Here is a 20,997-nt window from a genome sequence, read left to right as displayed (position 1 = left end):
TCTATCTATCTATCTATCTATCTATCTATCTATCTATCTATCTATCTATCTATCTATCTATCTATCTATCTATCTATCTATCTATCTGGGAATAAGACTCACTGACCAATCAATCTTTCTCCAACTTTTACATAATGTTGCCAACTAATCCATTAATTGATCCATCACTGCAGCGATGGGCCCTTCACCTGACAGACAGGCTGACTCTGTCCTGAGCCTGTGGCTCAAAGAACACAAGAAACTCTGGTTTGAGTCGAATAAGTAGATGTACTAGAAGTCGTGTGATTCTGTGGTTTGGAAGCTTGAATTATGTGGGTAAGCATCTTTCTCCAGGCCTCGCTGAGCCCGGAGCTACATCTTATTTTTAGTCCTGCAACACTGTGAATACTTTTGTCTCACAGAAGACTAAAAACCACTGAGCTGGAAACATGTTTTTTCCTTTACTTTCAAGAGAAACTGTGAAAAGAAATTCAGCCCGGGGGTTAAAAATAATCTCAAGGACAATTCACTTTGGGCAAAACATCTAGTTTGACTAATTTTATTCAAACGAATCACACAAAATATAAACACGTCTTTAGTCACTCGTAGTTGTTTGAAGCTGGGTCAGCTTAACTTGTCGTTTCTGTGTGATAGCGGCACATTATTCACCATGAATGGGCAATGGGATGTTCACTGATCTGTGCTGTGGGGCTCAGATGTAGCAGACCCACACACACACACACACACACACACACACACACACAGCTGCACCCGAGCGAGCCCTGCGTACAGGTTGGCGCTCAGCTCCGTGGGTGGAACGAGGCATTAACAAAGGCAGGGTTGGGGGTTCAGATCCCACCGGGCCGTTCCATCTGCCACAGCTCACTGGTCTGTGTGGAGACGCAGGGGACGACGCACGGAAATAGACACGGGGGTGCGTTCACAGCTCACAGCTTGTAGTACAGCGTTCAGTAACACACCTATGCTTTTGCTTTTGTCACACTCAACATCACGAGTGACGGTTTATCAGGTTTCCAGTTCAGGAGAGGAGGAGGAGAGGTCGACACCTATGACGTAACTATTGTAATGTATTACTAAAGAGCAGAAGCACAAAGCTGGTCGTGTTTTCAGCCTTGTTTGTTAGTTAAAACTGCTAAAAAACATGTAAAATTTGAATGGAGTTTGGTGGAAACTTAAGCTAAGAGGGTTTTTTTTTGGTCAATTTTACATAATACACTTATATTCTTATGTCCTGTTGTCATGGCAACACTAATTGTCACTCATTGCTTAATGCATTTTTAAGCTAACAAAAATGGGTTCTTCAATGGTTCATTAAGCTTAACGAATGCAGGAGGATTTACTTTTACCGGAGACACAATTCGAGAAACCACAATCACACAGAGTTCTGAAATACACGGCTCTCACTGGACAGCAATGAAATCTGACTGGACAGAACTTTTTAGAACTACACTCTCTTCAACATACAGAAAACAGAGGCAGGAATGTTGTAAAATATCTTACCGCCTGGGTTGCGTCTGAGGATATATCTTCTGGCTTCATCGTACAGGAAGATGAGGAGGGAGTATGGGAAGGCACAGAACCACCAACAGGGCCTGAAGGACGCAGACAGACATATTGAGATATTGAGTCCCGACTGTTACGTGACAAATGAGACAAGAGCACTCTGCAAGATGTTGAAGAGTCAGTATGCAACACCAGTGAAGACAGGTTGATTGTATTATGGTTGGTTGAAGGTTCTTTAAGAGTGCATGAGGATGTATTCAGTCGATGGAGAGGCCTCTCCGCAGACGGCAATGAAAGTGTTGAAAACACCGTAATATATGGAGATGTTTGAAGCCTATTCATTTCTTGAACTTGTGGGCTGCTTGTGAGTGCATCCTGTCGACTGAGATCACGTTTAAGGATATTAAATAACGTCTCCGACGGGACGGCAACCATCGGTTACAACCTAATTACAAGAGAACAAACACCAGACGCCCAGACAGAGACGAGGAGATGGCATGGTTAGCTAGAGAGGAAAGGTGAGTGGGTGAGGAAGAAGAGGAGAGGAGACACTAGGAACAGATTAGAAGGTGGCGAGGAAGAAAACAGGAAGCGGGAATCGTGGAGAGTCGCAAAACAATAACGAGGAGAACGAGAGAAGACTTCAGCTGCAGCCGAAAGTTGAAGCTAATGAGCTTTAACGTGCCCTCGCTGCTTTCTATTTTCCCCTGTTGGGTGAAGAATCTCATTATTATAGCGGCTCTTCTGCTTTATTCTGCCTCTGAAGTGGAAATCAGCGGTGACACTCGATAATATCCACCTTTTTTAATGAGATAATAAAGCTGAACAGCGGCGCTGACTCGAGCTGCGTTGTCAGGGGGTTGTGAGGAAAACAACGTCAAAGCAGCGGCTGCGCTGACTGACAAGACATGCGTTTACCAGCGGATGTCGGTAAATTAACAGAAAAAAGGATTTCACGGATTAAGACTTTAATGGGGGATACACTTAATGAATATTGTGCTCATGACAAAACAGAGTATTTACATGGAGAATGAGCTCATTCCACATGCATAATGAATATCCTGGCAAGCTTATCGGCTCATCAAAGAGAAGAGAAGATAGTAGATGATGTTTCTCGAGTTGCTGAGAGGATAATAAGTGTGTGTGAGAGTGTGTGTGTGTGTGTGTGTGTGGACTCACTTGAGAGGATACATTCTGAGGGCAACGTCCATGCCCGGGCAATATGACAGGAAGGCAGCCAGAGCTGTCTCCTCAAACAGACCGAAGATGAGGATACGGTTCCTGTGAAGGCAAAGAGTCACCACGGTTAGAACTTAAATCTCGTTTAGTTTATTAGAGCGACGTCTTATCAGTCTCTTTATATGCACGTACTTCATCCCCTGCTGCAGGATGGAGTTCCTCCTGGTCTTGCAGATGATCAGATCGGCCCACTGGACGATCACGATGCTGGCGAAGAAGGAGGTGTGGCAGGTGAACTCTACGATCTTTCTGCTGTCGTATGTCTGGTGGAGGGAACATTTGAAAAAAAAAAAATCAGATGAGCAAACTCTTTTTCTCCAAGACAAACACAAGGATAGTCCGGATCATGATAAACATCTTGACTTTTACTGACCCACTGCTGTCCGTAGCTGTCTTCCAGGTCATTTACATATTTGTCGTCCCACAGCACTCTGATCCCCAGCAGGTCTCCGGGGAGGAACCCATTTTCAGCCAGGATCACAAAGTATGTGAAGAAGCCAGCTGTGGCCTGCATCATACCTAACAGAGAAGAAGAACAGTGTGACGTTGGATGGGGACTAAATAACCAGCAGGCATTTTTGTCAGGAGTGTATAGTACGATGTTCTTACCGATCTGTCCATAGGCTATACTAATAAGCCTTTCATTGACCAGTTTGTCTGTTTTGGGGTTTCTGGGCTGTCTCTTCATGATGTCGCTCTCAGCTGCTTCGTAAGCCAGGGAGATGGCGGGGACCTGGACGACAACAAGTAAGTAGATTGTACACCTAACAAAACATTCTGTATGTTTTTTGAATCTCTTTTCCGATAAACAAAGAGCTCACCATGTCAGTTCCCAGGTCGATACAGAGGATGGTGACGGTTCCCAGGGGCAGAGGGATGTTGGCGATGATGAAGAGGAGGAAGGGTGAGATCTCGGGGATGTTACTGGTCAGAGTGTAGGCGATGGACTTCTTCAAGTTGTCAAAGATCAGACGGCCTGACAAACGAACAGAGAATTTTAGATTATGAAGAAACTCGAGGGGTTTTGATGATCCTTTTTTCCACATTTCTGCAGGTGTCACCTTCTTCCACTCCTGTAACGATGGAGGCAAAGTTGTCGTCCAGCAGGATCATGTCGGCGGCCTGCTTGGAGACGTCAGACCCGGCGATACCCATGGCAACACCGATGTCGGCCTTCTTCAGGGCAGGAGAGTCGTTCACACCATCACCTGTCACGGCCACGATGGCTCCCTAAATACAGAGAGAAGAAGTCTCACAAAATCCAGAAGAAACTCTGAAATCTTTCCAATCCTTATTTGTGTCTTTGACGCTGACCTGTCTCTGGCATCCTTCCACAATGATGAGTTTCTGCTGGGGGGAAGTTCTGGCGAACACTATCTCAGTGTGGTGTTTCAGAATATCGTCGAGTTGCTCCGAGGTCAAGTCTTTCAGCTCGCCACCGTGGACAACGCAGGCCTTGGCATCCCTGGGGAGGAAATCATAGCAGCATGAGGACAAGCTCAGGAAAAACTGGAGGATACTGGGTTTGATACAGGAAGAAAATCATGGGGAAGAGCTGGGAAAACAGGAAACTCCCTCAGAAAACAGACAGCATCTGCTTTGACTACATCGAAAGAAAAATGATGGTGTCATTGACAGAAAGCAAGATTAAGAAAAAAGTGATCTGCATTTTCCTAAAACATGATCCAATTTTGAACTTTTTTATCAGTTGCACTATACAAGGCTGCAGCTGACACCAGACTAAAGCTGCTGATTAAGCTACCAGCTCAGAGACTCATAGATTTATTTGTCTGCGGTGAATTAATGGTGAAAGGCTTTTTGGCTGAGCAGACTGCAGGACCTTGTTAGCCAAAGCTGATTTAATTGTGCTCTATTAGTCCAAGTATAAGGAAGAACTGACGCAGAGGGAAGACTTCCTGATGTTGTATTCTTGAAGTGTACTGACCTGGGGTTGACCTCTGAGATGGGTACATTCAAGCGGGCCGCAATGTCTTCAACGGTCTCGTTGCCTTCGGAGATGATACCCACCCCCTTAGCGATGGCCTTGGCAGTGATGGGATGATCACCAGTGACCATGATAACCTGATGGAGGAGAAGTTAAGACACAGAGCACGACTGTTAAACTAATGTTAAAACTTATGTACTTTCGTGTTCAGAAAAGACTCCAGATACACACCTTGATTCCAGCACTCCTGCATTTGCCGACAGCGTCGGGCACGGCAGCACGAGGAGGGTCGATCATGGACATGAGGCCGACGAAGCACAGGTTCTCAGTGGGGAAGTTCATCTCCTCAGTGTCGAAAGCAAAGCCTTCTGGGAACTGGTCATCGGGGAGGCTGAAATGGCAGAAACCTGCAGAAGACAAGAAGATAAAAATGCTTGACATCTTATTCTCCCTGTCACAAATCAAAGACTAAAGGATGTAGCGAGAGAATGGAGCTATAAAGTACCCAGCACTCTCTCTCCAAGACCACCCAGCTCCACGTAGGCGTTCTGGAAGGCGTCTTTCATCTCGTCGTCCAGAGGCTGCTCTTTGCCCTGGATCACGATGGTGGAGCAGCGGTCCAGAATCCTCTCCGGGGCTCCCTTCATCACCAGCAGGTGCTTGGTCTCTCCAGGTGTTGTGTTCTTGTGGATGGAGAGCTGTTGGACAGAGAGGAGGGTTGGATTTTAAATACTTGTTTTGTTCTTCCTAAAACTATACTCAAAAATGAAATGAAGACAACCACCAGGGGGCGCAAATTTCCCTTGGATACCACGAGAAGTAGCGTTTTGGGGGTTGAAATTTGATATTTGAAATAAATTTATAAGCTGCAGTGCTACCAGATGCTATGTGGACTCTTTACCTGGTATTTGTTGGTGGAGTTGAAGGGGATCTCAGCAATCTTGGGGTATTTGTCTCTCATGCCGCCGACGGATCCGCAGCACAGCTCGATACACTTCAGCAGGGCAGCTTCTGAGGCGTCACCGGCTACATCTCTCTGTGGATATCAGCAAACCCCGAAGAAGTTAGATCGGTTGGACTGAGGCAAATGTTGGACCACATTGCTCCTTCTTTTTCAGATACAAGAACAGTTCACATACTTTGACCGACAGCCAGTAACGTCAACACAATAAGAGAAAGAAAAGAGACATTTGGTCTACAGCAACACAATAAAAAAGCCAGTTCTGCGTCAGTTTCTCCTGCTCCCACTGTGAACTTTGAGAAGCAAACAAACTCGGAAGTACTCATTAAGAAAAAAATCAATGGCTTTGTCTAGACACCTCTCGCTATAACCGCTACTACATATTTCTAAGGTAGGCTTTAATTATGTTGAGTGTTTTTTTTTGTTGCTGTGCAGTTTGGCTGAAGCAGTATTTGGTATTTGGATCCAAAACTGTTCTTGCCAGGCGATAATGCCAAGTCACCTCCCACACCGCGTCTCGGGATTCGTCTCATAAAAAAAATGTTTCAAGGAAGAAAATATTCCATGAAGCAATCGGGAGGAGAATTCTGCTCGGTGCTTGTTTACAGCCACGAGATGAGAGATGGTGTTATTGATATCTTCCTCCTCTGGTGAATAATTCAGACTCTTTTGTGGGGATCAGAATGGGTTAACCAGAGCACGACATGTTGCGTAGACTACCTTCAGGATGGGGACGTTGTTCTGCTCAGCCAGGAAGACGGCGCGGTTGCAGAGTCCGGCGATTCTCGCCAGGGCAGACCAGGAGGCCGAGGTCTTGTCGAAGGAGGTCCCGCTCTGGTTCTCAGTGGTGTCGGCCTCGTGGATCTGGTTGTCGAACCACATGTGGGCCACGGTCATCCTGTTCTGGGTCAGGGTGCCGGTCTTGTCGGAGCAGATGGTGGAGGTGGAGCCCAGCGTCTCCACAGCTTCCAAGTTCTTCACCAGGCAGTTCTTCTTGGCCATACGCTTAGCAGTCAGGGTCAGACACACCTAGAGATGGGATGGCTTGGGTCAGTTAGTTGTCTTTGGGATGATGATTGGACCTTTAATAAACAAGATACAGCAGGACTCACAGTGACAGTAGCCAGGAGACCTTCTGGCACGTTGGCGACGATGATACCAATGAGGAAGATGACGGCCTCCAGCCAGCCATACCCGAGGATGAGGGAGAGGATGAAGAAGGAAACACCGAGGAAGACGGCCACGCCGGTGATGATGTGGATGAAATGCTCGATCTCAATGGCGATGGGTGTTTTGCCACCTTCCAGACTGGAAGCAAGGGTGGCGATACGACCCATGACCGTGCGATCTCCAGTGTTGATGACGACTCCTCTGGCGGTACCTGGAAGGAGCAAGAGTCTCCGTTTAATGTCACCCTGGCTTAACTTGACACTATGATTTCTGTCTCGTCTGCCACCTAATAGGTGTTTACCTTCAACACAGTTGGTAGAGAAGAAAACAATGTTCCTGGTTTCCAGAGGGTTGTCGTTGGAGAAGTCAGGAGTACGAGTCTGGGGCTCGGATTCACCGGTCAGAGAGGAGTTGTCCACCTGAAGGAGGGGAAATAAAGCCAGAATGAAATACCAACAATGTACCAAAAAGAGCTGAATTTGACAAACAAAAACATCCCTCAAAAAAATAATACACTAAATGAATTAATATGCCATCAATTAGGGCTGATCAACTTGGTCGATACTTCTGACACTGGATAACATTAAAAGAAGGAACAAACGTTTAAACTGAGATGATCTAAATCCTTAACTCTGATTTTGTCAAAAAGAAACTTTGTAAGAGAATGATTCAGAGGAAGCACACTGATATTTAACAAACCACGCCTGTCAACACGATGTATTTCCCATCAGATGTTGAGCAACTGTAACCACAACAATTTCTGTTCATACGGACCTTGCAGCCGTGAGCAGAGATGATTCTCAGATCAGCAGGGATCCTGTCTCCGCCTTTCACCTCCACCAGATCTCCGACCACCACCTCTTCGGCGTTGATGCTCTTCTTCTCGCCGTCACGGAGGACCAGGGCTTGCTACGAAAAAAAAGAAAAATGAGAAGCACATTTTTAGGGGTGATTTCTGATCTGGTTCTGCATCACACTTCATGAGTTCTGCTTTTATTCCCAGGAGCAAGACACGAGTTGATAAATGGAGGAAATCTATCAATAGTGTGGTAATGCCGATGACGCAATACTGCTTCTTGGCATTGTGCAACATGTTCTATTGTTAGTGTACAAAAGCCAGAAGTGTCTCACCTGTGGGACCAGGTTCTTGAAGGAATCCATGATCTTGGAGCTCTTGGCCTCTTGGTAGTAGGAGAAACAACCGGTGATGATGACGACAGCGGAGAGCACGACACCAAGGTACAACTACAGGAAGCGAGAGGCAACGTTAGTCAGTTCATCTCCGGTGGTTATTAATTCTTTAATTATCTTTCACCAGCGAAGACCTCCTTACGTTGTCATTGGCGGGTTCGTCTTCTGAGGCAGCCTGGATACCGTAAGCGAGGAAGCAGAGGATCGCACCGATCCACAGCAGCATGGAGAAACCACCGAACAGCTAGAAAACAAGAAGAAGCAACATTGAAGAGAACACAGATCAAAGTTGCATACAATTTGAATGAATGCAAAACAGTTCTTTGTTTTGTATGATGTTTTTTTTTTTTTTTTACCTGTCTACAGAACTTGACCCATTCGGGCGTCGTAGGAGGAGGCGTGAGGGCGTTTGGGCCGTCTCGGGCAAGGATCTCTTTTGCTCTGGAGTTGGAAAGACCCTAGAAAAAAGACACAAACAACGCACGTTAACTTAAATACCGCGCAGACAAAAAGAGACAAGGTGTATGGTGCATGGTAACCTCTGTGTAAACTAAGGAAACACGTGAGTCCTCATCAGTCTTTGTCCTCGTTCACCAGAAGGAAACACTTTGAAGGACGAGACAGAACGCCGCGTTTCCTGCTGGGCTGATTTATTTTGTACTCAGGTAACACTGCTATTACCTCAGCAACTGGTGGATTAACGTTTAGCAAAAGCATAAACAAAAGAAGCCAGATCCACAGGAAGAAAGATCTCAAGTCATCTTACAATTACTTGTTTCCTGTTTTTACAATCACATATAAGTAGACTTTTTGGCGTGAGGTTAATCACTGTTGAGTGATAACAGGAGACAATCTGGCTGTTTGTGTCTTGATTATCAATGAACGACGTGTGCAACTACAAGGTCGTGGTCACATTTTGTTATAGTTTAGATAAACGCAGAAGCCTTAAGAGTAACAAGTGTGAATGAAGGTCTCTTTAGACGGGAACGAGGAGTGAAAACCGGCATTTAATTTCTTGTTGGAAGGTTCAACACGAGCGGTGTTCCTGCGTGAATGACGCCTTTGTTTTGGGGCAAACTCAGACGGATCAGATGTCAGCGGATAATCAGCATCAGTCAAGCATTCGGGTTGTATCGGGTTGTGTAATGGGACTCTGGGTGTGTGTGTGTGTGTGTCCTCAGCTGGATGAAGACCATGGCCGAAACATGAACAGTACAGTCTGTGTAGCAGCTGTGGTTCTTCTGTACAATGTGACATTTGTTCACACTTTAAAGGGTCAAGTGACGCACGTCACATTTTCTCTCCTAACTCTGAAGCAGCACTTAGCAGAAAGATGGTTGTAGATAGTTGTTGCTTTATTTGACAGTTGTTTTTAGCTCCATGATGATAATCTGCAGACTCACCTGTAGATGTTTATTAACTCTACCTAGAAAAAGCTGTTGACAGCTCGTGCTATGGATTATTGGGAGCAGTGGTTCCCAACCTGGACTTCAGGACGTCTCCGAGGGGTCATAAATCAAATGTCAGGGGTCAGAACTTTAATGTTAAAGTTTTATTTCTCAAAGCTTTTCTCTATTTTTTGTAATCTTACCTTTTCAAAACACTTTACACGTCTTCAAATTAAATAAATTCAGATGGGAAAAGTCACAAGTAAGCGCTGCTTTGTTTTAAGAGAGGCGTAAAACATGTTGCTTTCTCATGTTTAAATGCCATATTTCAGCCTAGACGCAGAAATTTAGCAGAGAAAAAGGTTTGCTAGCACCTTTGTATTTAAGTCTAATGTTCCTCCCATGCAGTAGGGGGTGTACAGTAACAACTGAGGCTGGTCGAAGGATTATTAAGTTGATGCTAACAGTGACTTGTGCTGCTAATGTCAGAAAAGCATTTTTTAACTCAAATTGTTGTGACCAAACGCTGCAATTTAACCGCTAATGGTTGCTAATTGTGCTTAATTGTTCAGGCGTGTGCTGGGATCAGATTGTAGACTGTATTTTGCTGTTTTTATTTCAACCTTTTGTGAAACTTTGAGCTGAAACACTAAGAAATTAAACATACAAGGATATAAAGTTTTGGTAAACCTTAAATTTCTTCTTAGCGGCTGAAGTAAAGGACCTGAGCTGTGGAACGGACCCCTTAAAGAGTCTGTTTCTACTTCGCACCACTCTCAGTTGCCAAAATGGTGGATAATCACATGAGAAAACAGCTACAAGTCGGTCTCTGAGTAACTGTGTGTGCTTTAGACCTCAGACTGCTCTGTGAGATCTTCCCTGGCCTCTGGACTTATCTGCCTCTCTGAAGTTGTCAGCAGCAGCCGGTACAACAACTCCAGCGAGTAACTATCACTCTGATAGCATCTCACACTCAAACAGCAGACAAATGGTGTGTGCTCACCCTGCTTAGGTCGGTTCCATACTTTCGGTGAAGTTCATCCAAGGTCAGCTTGTGATCATCCTGTGGAGAGAGAGAGCGAGAGAGAAAGAGGATTGAGAGACCTTGTGTAAAACAAAACAAAATCCCCGTCGTTCTAAAACCACTGATATTATCTCCTTTTGAGAATTAAAAAAAAAAAATGTCCCGTCATGTCCTGCAGAGGGACACTGGCGTCAGGAAGAGAAGGCGAACTCAGCCGTCTGACGAGGATTATGGATGCATGCCGGGCCATACAGTGTGATTTTAAGATTAGTCCAAAGGCAGACATTCGGGTAACACTAGAGTCTGCTGATGATTGAGCACTCGCAGCCAAACACGAGGGCTAAGCCACCGTGAGCTCACTCGTGTAAGGACTCATCCAAACAGGCAGTTTGCTGCGAGCAAACAGTCCATCCAGCCAAACAGACACCCAACAGACACACTGGTGTTTGCACCCGGCAGTATTTTCACCCAAGAATGGAGCCCAGTCTTTCAGACTCACATCATTTTTGGTGCCTTGTTGAATTTGATCAGACAAAATTGTGTTTGCCGGTTACCGATTATAAGATTTTATCCACTTTATTTTGAAATGAAAGAGCAGGGAAGGGGAGGGGGGACAAATCCAAACCAAAGTGGATCTTCAAATGAACAACCAGAGGAACTGGCACATTCATACGCCCACACTGTGTGTGTTTTAAATATCGCCTACAGCGGGTGAATGAACAGAGGCTCTTCCAATGTAATTTGGATGATCTGCAGTAATATCTTGACTCCCACCGTTCAGTCTTTTCATACTGTGGAACAACAAACTATTGTAGTCTTTGTGCAGCACGCGAGAGGGTGAAGCATCCCGAGTAAAGACGCCCACTCTGGTTTCCGTGGCGGCTAACTGACCACACATATTTCACAAATTCTTCTGTTGTGTTTGAAACGGTTCTGAATTTTCCCATTTTGCTACGGCGTTAATATTTTTTTCCTTTAGTGATTCCTTCACGGCTCGTTACGCCCTCATCACTGACATTTACATAATAGCAATTTTGGCCGCTGAGAATGTGGCGTCCGAAGCTGTTTAAGGGTGACGGGGATCCCTTTACATTCACAACGCTGGACAAAATGGGTGTAATTGCACTCTTCTGCCTGGCCTGCCATCGTTTTGCAGAGCGCTCAGTGCCAAATGTGCCATGGATAATGTTTCATCACATGCCTCAAACGACTGCTGCCTGTTAGTCAGCAGATCTTTTGAAGGCTGAAGAGATGCCTTCATCGCTCGCTCTGACACTCGTAAACACATGTGTGGACTCGTTTAAGAAAGACAACTGGAGCGTGAGTCTATATTTAGCACTTTTCTGTTGGACTTTGTCACATTTGATCAAAATCACCGCCTGCATTCGGTTGCTATGGGACTGGTTCCATTGTCTTCGGCTGGACTTTGGCGCCTCGGTTAATACAGCAATATGATGGCGCAAGTATGATGGTGCAATAATCATTAACATGTCGGCTCCATGGAGACACACCCACACACCCACTACTGTTCTACTACTGTCCAGTATAACGTTATTCTTTAACAAGTGTCTAAATCTGAAACCTAAGGGTTGTTTAAGCTGCTGCTTTTCTTCACTACTTGTGATTCTGAATGAGGAGTCTTTGGGTTATGGCCTGCCGGTTTCTTTGACATTCCATTGTTTGAACAATAAATCAATTAATCGTGAAAGTAATCAGTGACAGTAAATCCCTGTTCAGCTGTTCGTGCTTCAAATTAACGCCTTCCTGAGGAGTTGATGCACTTTAAGCGGCTGGAAGACGCATCAAAGTCGGCGCCCGCTGCTAATTGCGGTAAATGATTACGCTAAGTCGGGGAGGTTATGGCCCGACCGGTGATACGGCATTGAGATGTCCTTCAGCGGCGGCAGGACTTCGAGATCTAGTTAAGACGCTGAGAGGACAACGATCATTAATATGTCACCTGGATGAGGATTTTATTACCTAATAACCTGCCGGCCTGAGTGACCTGCTGGGTGACATTGTGAGGGAAAGGACGGGGAAAAGCAGCAAATGAAGAATTAAAAATAAAACGGGCAAAAAGCTGTGACATTCATATTGTTTTGTAGTTACAGTTTTACAAAGTTACTTTGCTGAACCTGTTGACTGACGGCATCAGTCCACAGGTGTACGTAATGACCTTGTGAAAGTCAAAGTCCGGTTTACATCTATCGTGAAATTACAGGAAATCCAAGTTATTCTGATTTTATCTACTCTTCAGCGGGAACACTTTAACCTTCCTTAGTACTTCAGGATGAACGTGATAGCTGAATCTGCCTTCTGACCTTGTGAAGGACACAAAAGCTGCCTCGTCTCTCAACAGACCATTTTAATGACAGCTCGCGGATGGTCGGAACAGGTTTGGGAAACTTCTCACGGTGAGGATCCCTGCCTACTGAACACCGCCGCTTAGATTTCAACAAACACTCTGTGCTGTGAAAACATTCGTGAGCCCGTTTTTTTTTGTTTTTTTCATCTACTTGGGATGAACTCCGTGCACGAGCGTCTCGCTGACCTTGGGAAATGACCTCAGCCGGCTACAGATCGAGAAAAAAAGCTGACACCAGCGGAAATCGGGCGACTGTTCAGCACAGGAAATGTCAAACCCAACTAAAACCAGCATGCGTGCAAAATCTTACAAACTGCACAATTCTATGCGTTCAGAGTCGCAGGAGCAGTGGTGAAAGTTTTTCAGATTGTGGCTACAGATTAAAAACAAACCTTCCTCCTGCTGATCTGATAGTTTGCAAGATAATACATGTTTACCGGCTGTACAAAGAGGACTAGTCAATAAACAATAATGACAAGAGCGCTGAAAACTGATTCACGATCAGCATGACTTAGAAGTTAATTAGGGATGTGAACTCTTGAATAACATGTGACAGAGCATACAGAAGTGTAAGCAGCAATCTTTTACGAAATACGGGGCAGACGGCCGCATCTCATGTGACTCGCCGCCGAGGTCAAAGCAGCGGGTTTTGTCTCGGCCGCGACTTGTGTCATCGCCGTGACCGATGGCGGTGACTTACAGTGACCGGGAGCGTTATCAAGGCCTGAATAAGACTGTCATTAAGTATGAGGCAAACAGTGTGTTCAACAAAGTTCAAGGAGGTCATCCTGCTTCACTCCTCAGAGTTGATTAAGTTCAAAACAACTGTAAGATGAGATTTACAAGAGTGTTTTCCTCCCGAAGCTGCGCCTAATCAAGTGCTTAAGATAATTACAGAGTGGCTTGGCTTTTGTTTGTGTACTCACCAGGTCGACTTCTTTCTTCAGCTCATCCATATCCTTCTCCCCCTTCTTGCCCTTCTTCTTCTTTTCTTTGCCATCTGAAGTGGCCGCCAGCTTGTACTCCTCTTTCCCTCGCTGCATTGAAGGACATTAGACAAAATCAGACCGTGCACAAGCGGGAAGATTGCCCCGACGTTTCCTCTTTTGTTGCACAAGCAGGAGCAGAAAGCAGTGTCAACTTTGCTGTTCAAACATGCTGTAAAACTTGTGTTAATCATTGTTAGGAGGACTGTGGATTACTCTCATAAAAAGAAAAAAAAAATCTCTGATTTGAAAGAGTTGATCTCAAACTCTAAAAGAAACCAAAAGAAACAACTGTGAAGAAGATCTTTAAAACACTTAAACTACTTCAGGCAATCCACGTCTGTCAAACTCAACAACTTGTGACTGAAACTTGACTGAGCTCAAAACTGAAAAACATAACCGGCCTAATCTCGACCCTGAATCTAAAAGACTCTTAGAAAAACAGGCCAAGACATGTGACAAAGTCTCAATACTTACTCCTAGCCCCATGGTTGCAGTGCAAGTCTGAGAACAGTCAATCCAATTGTCTTTTTAAATTGCTGCTTTCCTACTCCGCCTCTCTCTCTCTCTCTCTCACACACACTTTCTCTCTCTCTCTCTCTCTCAGCCCTGCCGTGTCCTGTGTCTTTCACACTCTCCAGAGCAGAGAAGATAGGTTGCTTGACATTAGCATACCTTTATACCCACCTGCCCCCTGAGAGGAGGGGCTTGTGGGGAGGAGGAGGGGGAGGAGAAGGTTGAGCGAGGGGTGAAACTGGACAGGTGAGTAGTAGCGCTCTGGGGAGGAGACTGGAGTTACTGGCACTGCTGGAGGGTGGAGTGTGGGAGGAGGGGGAGGGGTGAGTCTTGCTCAACTTCCCTGTTTTGTTCTCACCGCTTCCCGTCTTTCACTCCTTACTCATTTACTCTTTTCCTCTCTCCTTTTCCACTAAGCTTCGCTTCGACCTCTACCCGCGTCAGGTAACAACCGGACGCCCTTCAGCTCCGGAGACAAACCCCCCCAACCCCCACCCCACCACCACCGAGTGAATCCCCATGTGTCCGTCTACGTGTGTTTAGTTTACAGTACAAACAGTGATGAACCTACAAAAAAAAAAAAAAAAGAGGCAAGATAGTGGAATAGTGAATGAGAGACGTAGAGATAAAGGCAGGGGTGGAAAGGTGAAAGTCCAGTTCTGCTGGTGACTGATTGCTCGAAGCTCGAACGAGGCATTTGAATAACAAAGAGGTGAGAAGCTGATGAGAGCAGACTGACTTTTCTTTTTTTTTTTTTTTTCCCGTGAGGACTCGAGAGGTTGAGACAAAACTGCTGCTCATGGGAGAGATAACAAGTGGAATGCAAAAAAAGAAAAAAAGGGAGGGGATCTCCTTTAGTTTTCCCTCTCTGTCTCAGGTCAATGTGCCCTGAAACACATACCAAAAAAAAGAAAACACCTTGAAATCGATTCACTGCGAGACAAGACCACAACTGGAATGTCTTTCACAACATTAACCTTTTGCTATGTATATCAAAACTCGGCATACCAGAGAATACACGCAGCCGGTACACTTAAAGCATGTCATTGATTAGTTAACTCATTTTATTTAGGATCATTTTCATGTTAAATTGTAGAAAAGCACAGTCTGAAGTGTATTTTTATGTGTTAAACCGGAACAAATTCAAGCCTGTCATAAAAATAGCATAGTTTTTATTAGCACGCTGAATTACTTCTTGTCGTCTTGTTGAATTACTGCAACTTAAAGACAACTATTCCAAAGTACACTTAAAGTTTCAGCTCCTCAGATATAATCCAAGTATTCTGTTGTTTCGCAACTACACATTGTGTTTAGCATAGATTCACAGAGCTGCAACACTGAGCGAGCGGAAAAAAAAATGTCCTTGGCCGACTGCCCGCTGCTCCCATACGGTGGCAAAACGGATTAATATACGTTAATCGTCCTGGGAAAAAATCCCAATTGAGGCCCCAATTTGTGGGTTCTCTGAGCCTTCAGGTGAAGATTTAGGCGGCTAACTTTGGGCAAACACAAGTTACTTGCAACACCAGGACACAAATACTTATTCAACTGCTGACATATTAACAGGAACAAAAAAAAAAGAGTGTGTGTGTGCCATAAACGGGCTTTAAATGAATGATTGAGCCACCTACAGCGTGTCCTTGAACAGTGACAGTGGTTTCTCCACCGGTCATCGCTGCGGTGACAAGCCGAATGCCACAAATTGTGACAGGAGCTTTTCTGAGCCACAGTGTCGTCACGGATCTATGGCGGCCACCTGTGCAGCGCCGAAGGACACGCGTGACCCTGAAGTCTCCACGTTACCATAAAGTGCTCTTCCTGTTCATTGTGACTCGCAGGGAGGAGGAGGGACTGTCCTTGCTGGCTGGCTGGCTGGCTGGCTGGCTGGTGGGGGGGTTGTTGGATGTGTTTGTAGTAAACTTCCGACTGTTTATAGTCACTGGACTATGCAGGGAGGAGGGGGGATGGCACAGAAAGAGAAAGCCGCGGGTGGGGAGGGGTCGTAAAATAGGAATTGCGAGACTCTAAAAAAGGTAAAAGATAGATTAGAGATAGTTCCTGTTGCTGTGCAGTGAATGCAGATCGTGTTGCTGCTGCTTCAGTGTCACAGAGGCCCAGAGAACCGGCCGAGGCAGCGCAGCCGGCACTGTATTGAAATTTAATTTGTCCCCGTCTTTTTTTATTCAGGGGGATGAAACAGATCCAGGAGGAAGAGGACGGTGATGTAAGAGATAGAGAAAGGGAGACGGGTTGAGAAAAACCCTCACGGGGACAGCTCAATCCAAAATTAAATTTGAAAAAAAATCCCCCCATTTTTCCCGTATATCCACTCGGATAATGGCTGCAGCTCGCCACAACACAATGGATCCCAGTGGAAACTGGCTTGTGGGTGCGCTCGCTCATAATAATCCCGCTGCAATTCATTGGGATGCAAACTAACTAACAACATGTGCTTCACGGCACATCATGTCAGCGGCTGTAGATGCAGATGTGTGTGCGCATACCTCCCGTACCTGCGTCTTTAGCCTCACAATGCCGACGCGGCCACACCTTCTACTCACACACATTTACACGCCGAGAGAAAATTTCCTGTTTACACTTTCACACGTGGGATTTTGCGCTTAAGCACGTTTAAGTCTTTGGGAAATGGGCCTCCCACGCTGCAGTGATGTCACCCCAGCATCACCGAAACCCAAAAAAAAAAGAAACAGCAAAACCATGATTGAGACTAAGTGGCTCCCTCTGAGTTTTTATGCTGCTGATGGGGGTTTTAACGGCATAATTAACGCAGTATAGGGCTCTTGTTTAACCTCAAACAATGTCTGCCATACATAAACAGCACGGGGGGCTGGAGACGTAAAACATGGCCTTTTGAATTCCACTGTAGTAGCGAGCAGAAGGGGAATACTAATATTATCAGGGTAAACGTATACAAAGCATGTGAATAAAAATCCAGAAACCTCAGAGGCAGATATCTCAAAACCTCAGAGGATAAGAACCAAACTGTATAAACAGTTTAAACACATCATCATTTTCTTTATCCATTTGTACATTAAAAAGTCATTTAAAGGTTTCACCCCACTGAACGCTGACCTTGCCGTACTCGTCCCGTCTTCACCTTTGCACCAAGCGTGACGTAGAGAGAATTTTAAAATGCAACCTTGTTATAGCTGTTACTATTTGATAGACGTCCAGCACTGATTGACTCAGAGGGAAGCACTGAGAGGAGGAGGAAGAGGGTAAAATCCAGCCCGAGAAATGGTGATTCCAGCGCCGCTGACTGAGATTCTGACAGGCTGCCTGAAGTTTATTTGGCAAAGATAAAATAAAAATGTGCTTACTACGCCTGGTTGCCGTATGCTGCAGTGTCGCCACTCAGTTACCTTAATACAGATTTTTAGTCATTGGACAAACAAATCATTGGGAAAATGTTTGTCTTTACAGAGCCAAGGCCTCAAATTAAAGCCAAGTATTTACTTTTAAACCAGACATATTTTCGTATAAGTTCCTTAAAACAGAGGACTGGATAATGGCCTTGAAATAACTTCTGAATTTCTCCATTTGCGCCATTAAAGGTCCAATTTTCAAGATGATTGATTATCAAGTCAGTATTTGATGTTAAGCTGCCGTTCCATCTCCGGCGGGGGAAGTGGAAACTTCAGATCACGTGGGGAGAAAAATCTGCCGCGTTAACTCATTCCTCCTCCTCCTCGAAACAGACAAAGATCTATTGTCTTCTCCGGCAGCCATCGCAAGAAACACAACGACCAAACCTGTGACTCGTTCTGTTTCACTGTCATATAAACGACACACAAACATATAAAGCATGTAGCGTGATGGGAAACGCAGCGAGGAGGTGAATATAACCACAATCATAAGTCAAATTCCGGCCCACCGCGTTATGAGAACGGCATGTTTCTCAGCCCACTGGGAGTCAAAGGGTTCCCACAGTGCACTGCTGTACTTACTGTATCTGAAGCGCTCCAATTAAAACCATCAAAAAGAACCTTTTCTATGAGTTTCAGCTTGTTCAAGTCACTTGTTCTCGATGATACTTCTGATATCTTTGTGTGAGCTGTGACACCTCGCTTGGTTAACGTGTCAGTCTGTCAACATTCAGGCGTTCAGCTGACACCACAGGATTTTCTGGTCATCCCCTCTCACATGTGAACTTCAGCACACTCGCTGCAAGTCTCTCACAGCATCTTTAGCTTTAAATCACACCGAGCGAGACGTCAACCCCTCTCTCTTTGAGCTGGCTGTGTCACACTGAGAGTCAAGACTGCAGAGTTCTCCGATTAATGCAGTAAACCGGGACAGAACCCGTCTTAAACCGGCATTTCATCCACTATCGTTTTTTTACTTTACCCAGCGTCTAGAGAAACTCCTTGCTAGTGCTCCTGCTGTCCCAGTTTTTTTTAAAAAGCATTGGCTGGTGACACCTACAATTCCCATTAGAGCATCTCTCTGACGCACACTTGGTTGGTGTTATTGCCAGGCACAAGCTTTAACGCTGGCACCATCACTTACTTACTCAGTGGGTCCGTCTTTGTAGTGAGGACACCAACAAACCACTAATAGTTCTGTTGGTTTAAGAGCCAAGCACCTCTCAGTACAAACTGATATAAACATGAAATCTCCCGAGCGTCGTGATCGCTGACTTGGCCAGAAAGATCTTAGAAAATTCACCCAAATAGGGAGTCGGAGACTTCACGCACCTGCTCGAAATTCCCAACCAAGGTGTTTGTGTCAGGCCAGATTCTCAGTGAGGGAAAAGCTCTATTGACTCTGACTCAAGTTTCAAAATTTACACACAATTTAGGGGTTTGTTTTCTGAGAGAGGCACGGCGTTAGAAACAGATGGCTTTACCCAGAACAGTGTAGATGTAAGAGCTTTGTGCTACGCAGCCTTAAATGCTTCTCCTCCACAGAGAAGAAAAAAAAAGTCCCAGATGGGAGAGAAAACGACAACGTGAATAGCAGACGTGAGACTCCACCAGCCCCCGGCCTTCTCACTCCGCTGCTACTGGAGATATCTGTGTGGAGGTATTTCTCTCTGGAAGACGTATTAAGAACAGAGCCCGATAAGGACGACAAAAGGTTCGCCTCGACCACAGATAGAGGAACTGAACACTCCTACGTCGTTCTCTGTCATCGCTTTGTATTTTCACACACAGCTCGGTTTTTGTTATTCTACGCCAAAAATCAAAACCGTCAGGAGTCAAACAGGAAGCGACTCGGTGTCATGCTTCCCTGACTTGTTGTGTCATCAGGCCGATTTTAGCAGCCACTGCCAATGACGCACAACGATACGAATTAGCAAAGCCCGGTGACACAGATGCCTTAAGCCCACTGGATGACCAAATGTCAACAAAAGGCAAGACAGAAATACTTGCGACCAAAAGGAAAACAGACAATGTTTCAGTCAGAAATCAGTCACTAAATGCTAAAAGACGATTCGAATAGTTCAACAAACTGAGAAAGAGAGAGCCTGAACCACAAGGTCACCGATATACTCTGACACATGAAAACTTTAATTCCACAAATGAAACTGAAACTTCAGTGGCCTTGGTAGTAGCCACAAGTGAAACTGACACTGAGGAGGAACATTTCAGTATTCGGTGCTCCACAAAGAGAAAGAAACACTGCGGCTGTTGTTTTTGCCCTCACAAAAGGCACAATAATAAATAGCGTTTGTATGGACGGATCATCAATACACACTAATTAAAGCACAACCGGGTCAGACTATGGCGGGAGAGAGACACTAAAGAGAGAGCGCCGCTATTTATAGAGCCAAACATTTGCCAGGAGCTCCGCAGGATTTATAAAATCAGGATTTTGATATCAGGATCGGCACCGACGCCGGCCGAGAGATTTCACTGCAATCAAAACTAGGTCAAGACAACAAACATTACGGCATCTCTGTTCGCGAAGGAGACGGTCGGCGGTTTGGCTTTGCCGCGGCGCAAGCTGCCAGATCGCATTCCTAACAACATCAGAGGAGAGTAAATTGGATTTGGGTCCTCGTCAGTATCAACCCATGTGTTGATGATGATCACTGGGATTGAGTAATCTGGGGGAGATCTATGCATCGCTCATTCAGACCGCACACACTGCAGAACCCGGCACATCCTCTTAATCTGGCCGAGGATTACGGCCGCAATTAGAGGAATGAGAAAGGGAGATGAAGGCGGGACGAGCCGGAGAGATGTATTCTTCTAATTTTTGATTGTTGCAGTTCTCAGTGTCACGATCATAATCACCAGCTGTGAGGGTCGATGTCACAGCTACAACCTGGAATCTAATTAAACGAGAGGTGAACAAGCAAAATGTGCACTTTTAAAATGTTAAACGCAAATATTAGCTTCCTTTACGATAGATAACCTGACTCACAAATTCATTAAAATCATAAAGTGCAGCCGAACACAGGCCACAAAGCTTTATCAGGTTTAATTTCTCAAGTTTTTATCTTGACATTCAATCTCATCCTGTGTGGCAACACCCAGTTATAACCTCGAAACATGTGTCTCCTGCCAAAAGACAGAAAACAGATACCAGAGCAGAATTAATCCTGAATCAAGCGTTGTTACGTCATGTGGTATTTCCAGAAAAGTATACTAATAGAGCTTTAGATTGTTGATTCTACGTCCACCGCGCAGGGAAAACTAGTGAAATGAGCGGATAAAGAAAGAAACGAGTGGCTGTAGGC

At 45.2% G+C, this 20,997-nt stretch overlaps 1 protein-coding gene across 2 annotated transcripts in view; it reads right to left on the bottom strand.

Moving 5' to 3' along the window:
• The window catches only part of LOC119015063 (sodium/potassium-transporting ATPase subunit alpha-1), a 41,685-nt gene that overhangs the window by 340 nt on the left and 20,348 nt on the right, over positions 1 to 20,997 (bottom strand). Inside the window, exons 1-22 of one of the 2 annotated variants that reach the window (XM_037090677.1) lie at positions 14,250 to 14,429; positions 13,713 to 13,823; positions 10,401 to 10,460; positions 8,366 to 8,467; positions 8,152 to 8,253; positions 7,950 to 8,063; positions 7,593 to 7,727; positions 7,120 to 7,237; positions 6,761 to 7,029; positions 6,369 to 6,677; positions 5,589 to 5,723; positions 5,193 to 5,385; positions 4,919 to 5,094; positions 4,688 to 4,824; positions 4,057 to 4,207; positions 3,804 to 3,972; positions 3,564 to 3,718; positions 3,352 to 3,475; positions 3,116 to 3,261; positions 2,875 to 3,005; positions 2,683 to 2,784; positions 1,501 to 1,592 (exon numbers count right to left, since the gene is read on the bottom strand). In XM_037090677.1, coding sequence (XP_036946572.1) covers positions 1,501 to 1,592; positions 2,683 to 2,784; positions 2,875 to 3,005; positions 3,116 to 3,261; positions 3,352 to 3,475; positions 3,564 to 3,718; positions 3,804 to 3,972; positions 4,057 to 4,207; positions 4,688 to 4,824; positions 4,919 to 5,094; positions 5,193 to 5,385; positions 5,589 to 5,723; positions 6,369 to 6,677; positions 6,761 to 7,029; positions 7,120 to 7,237; positions 7,593 to 7,727; positions 7,950 to 8,063; positions 8,152 to 8,253; positions 8,366 to 8,467; positions 10,401 to 10,460; positions 13,713 to 13,823; positions 14,250 to 14,261 — 3,043 coding nt within the window. In that variant the 5' untranslated portion in view covers positions 14,262 to 14,429. Of the gene's footprint in view, positions 1 to 1,500; positions 1,593 to 2,682; positions 2,785 to 2,874; positions 3,006 to 3,115; positions 3,262 to 3,351; positions 3,476 to 3,563; positions 3,719 to 3,803; positions 3,973 to 4,056; positions 4,208 to 4,687; positions 4,825 to 4,918; positions 5,095 to 5,192; positions 5,386 to 5,588; positions 5,724 to 6,368; positions 6,678 to 6,760; positions 7,030 to 7,119; positions 7,238 to 7,592; positions 7,728 to 7,949; positions 8,064 to 8,151; positions 8,254 to 8,365; positions 8,468 to 10,400; positions 10,461 to 13,712; positions 13,824 to 14,249; positions 14,430 to 20,997 lie in introns of those variants that run through there. The other variant, XM_037090678.1, reaches the window with a different exon arrangement.

The sequence above is a fragment of the Acanthopagrus latus genome, chromosome 24 (assembly GCF_904848185.1).
Source record: "Acanthopagrus latus isolate v.2019 chromosome 24, fAcaLat1.1, whole genome shotgun sequence".
In the NCBI taxonomy this organism is placed as follows: domain Eukaryota; kingdom Metazoa; phylum Chordata; class Actinopteri; order Spariformes; family Sparidae; genus Acanthopagrus; species Acanthopagrus latus.
The sequence above is the reverse complement of the archived record's forward strand: the minus strand, read 5'-3'. Positions and strand labels throughout refer to the sequence as shown.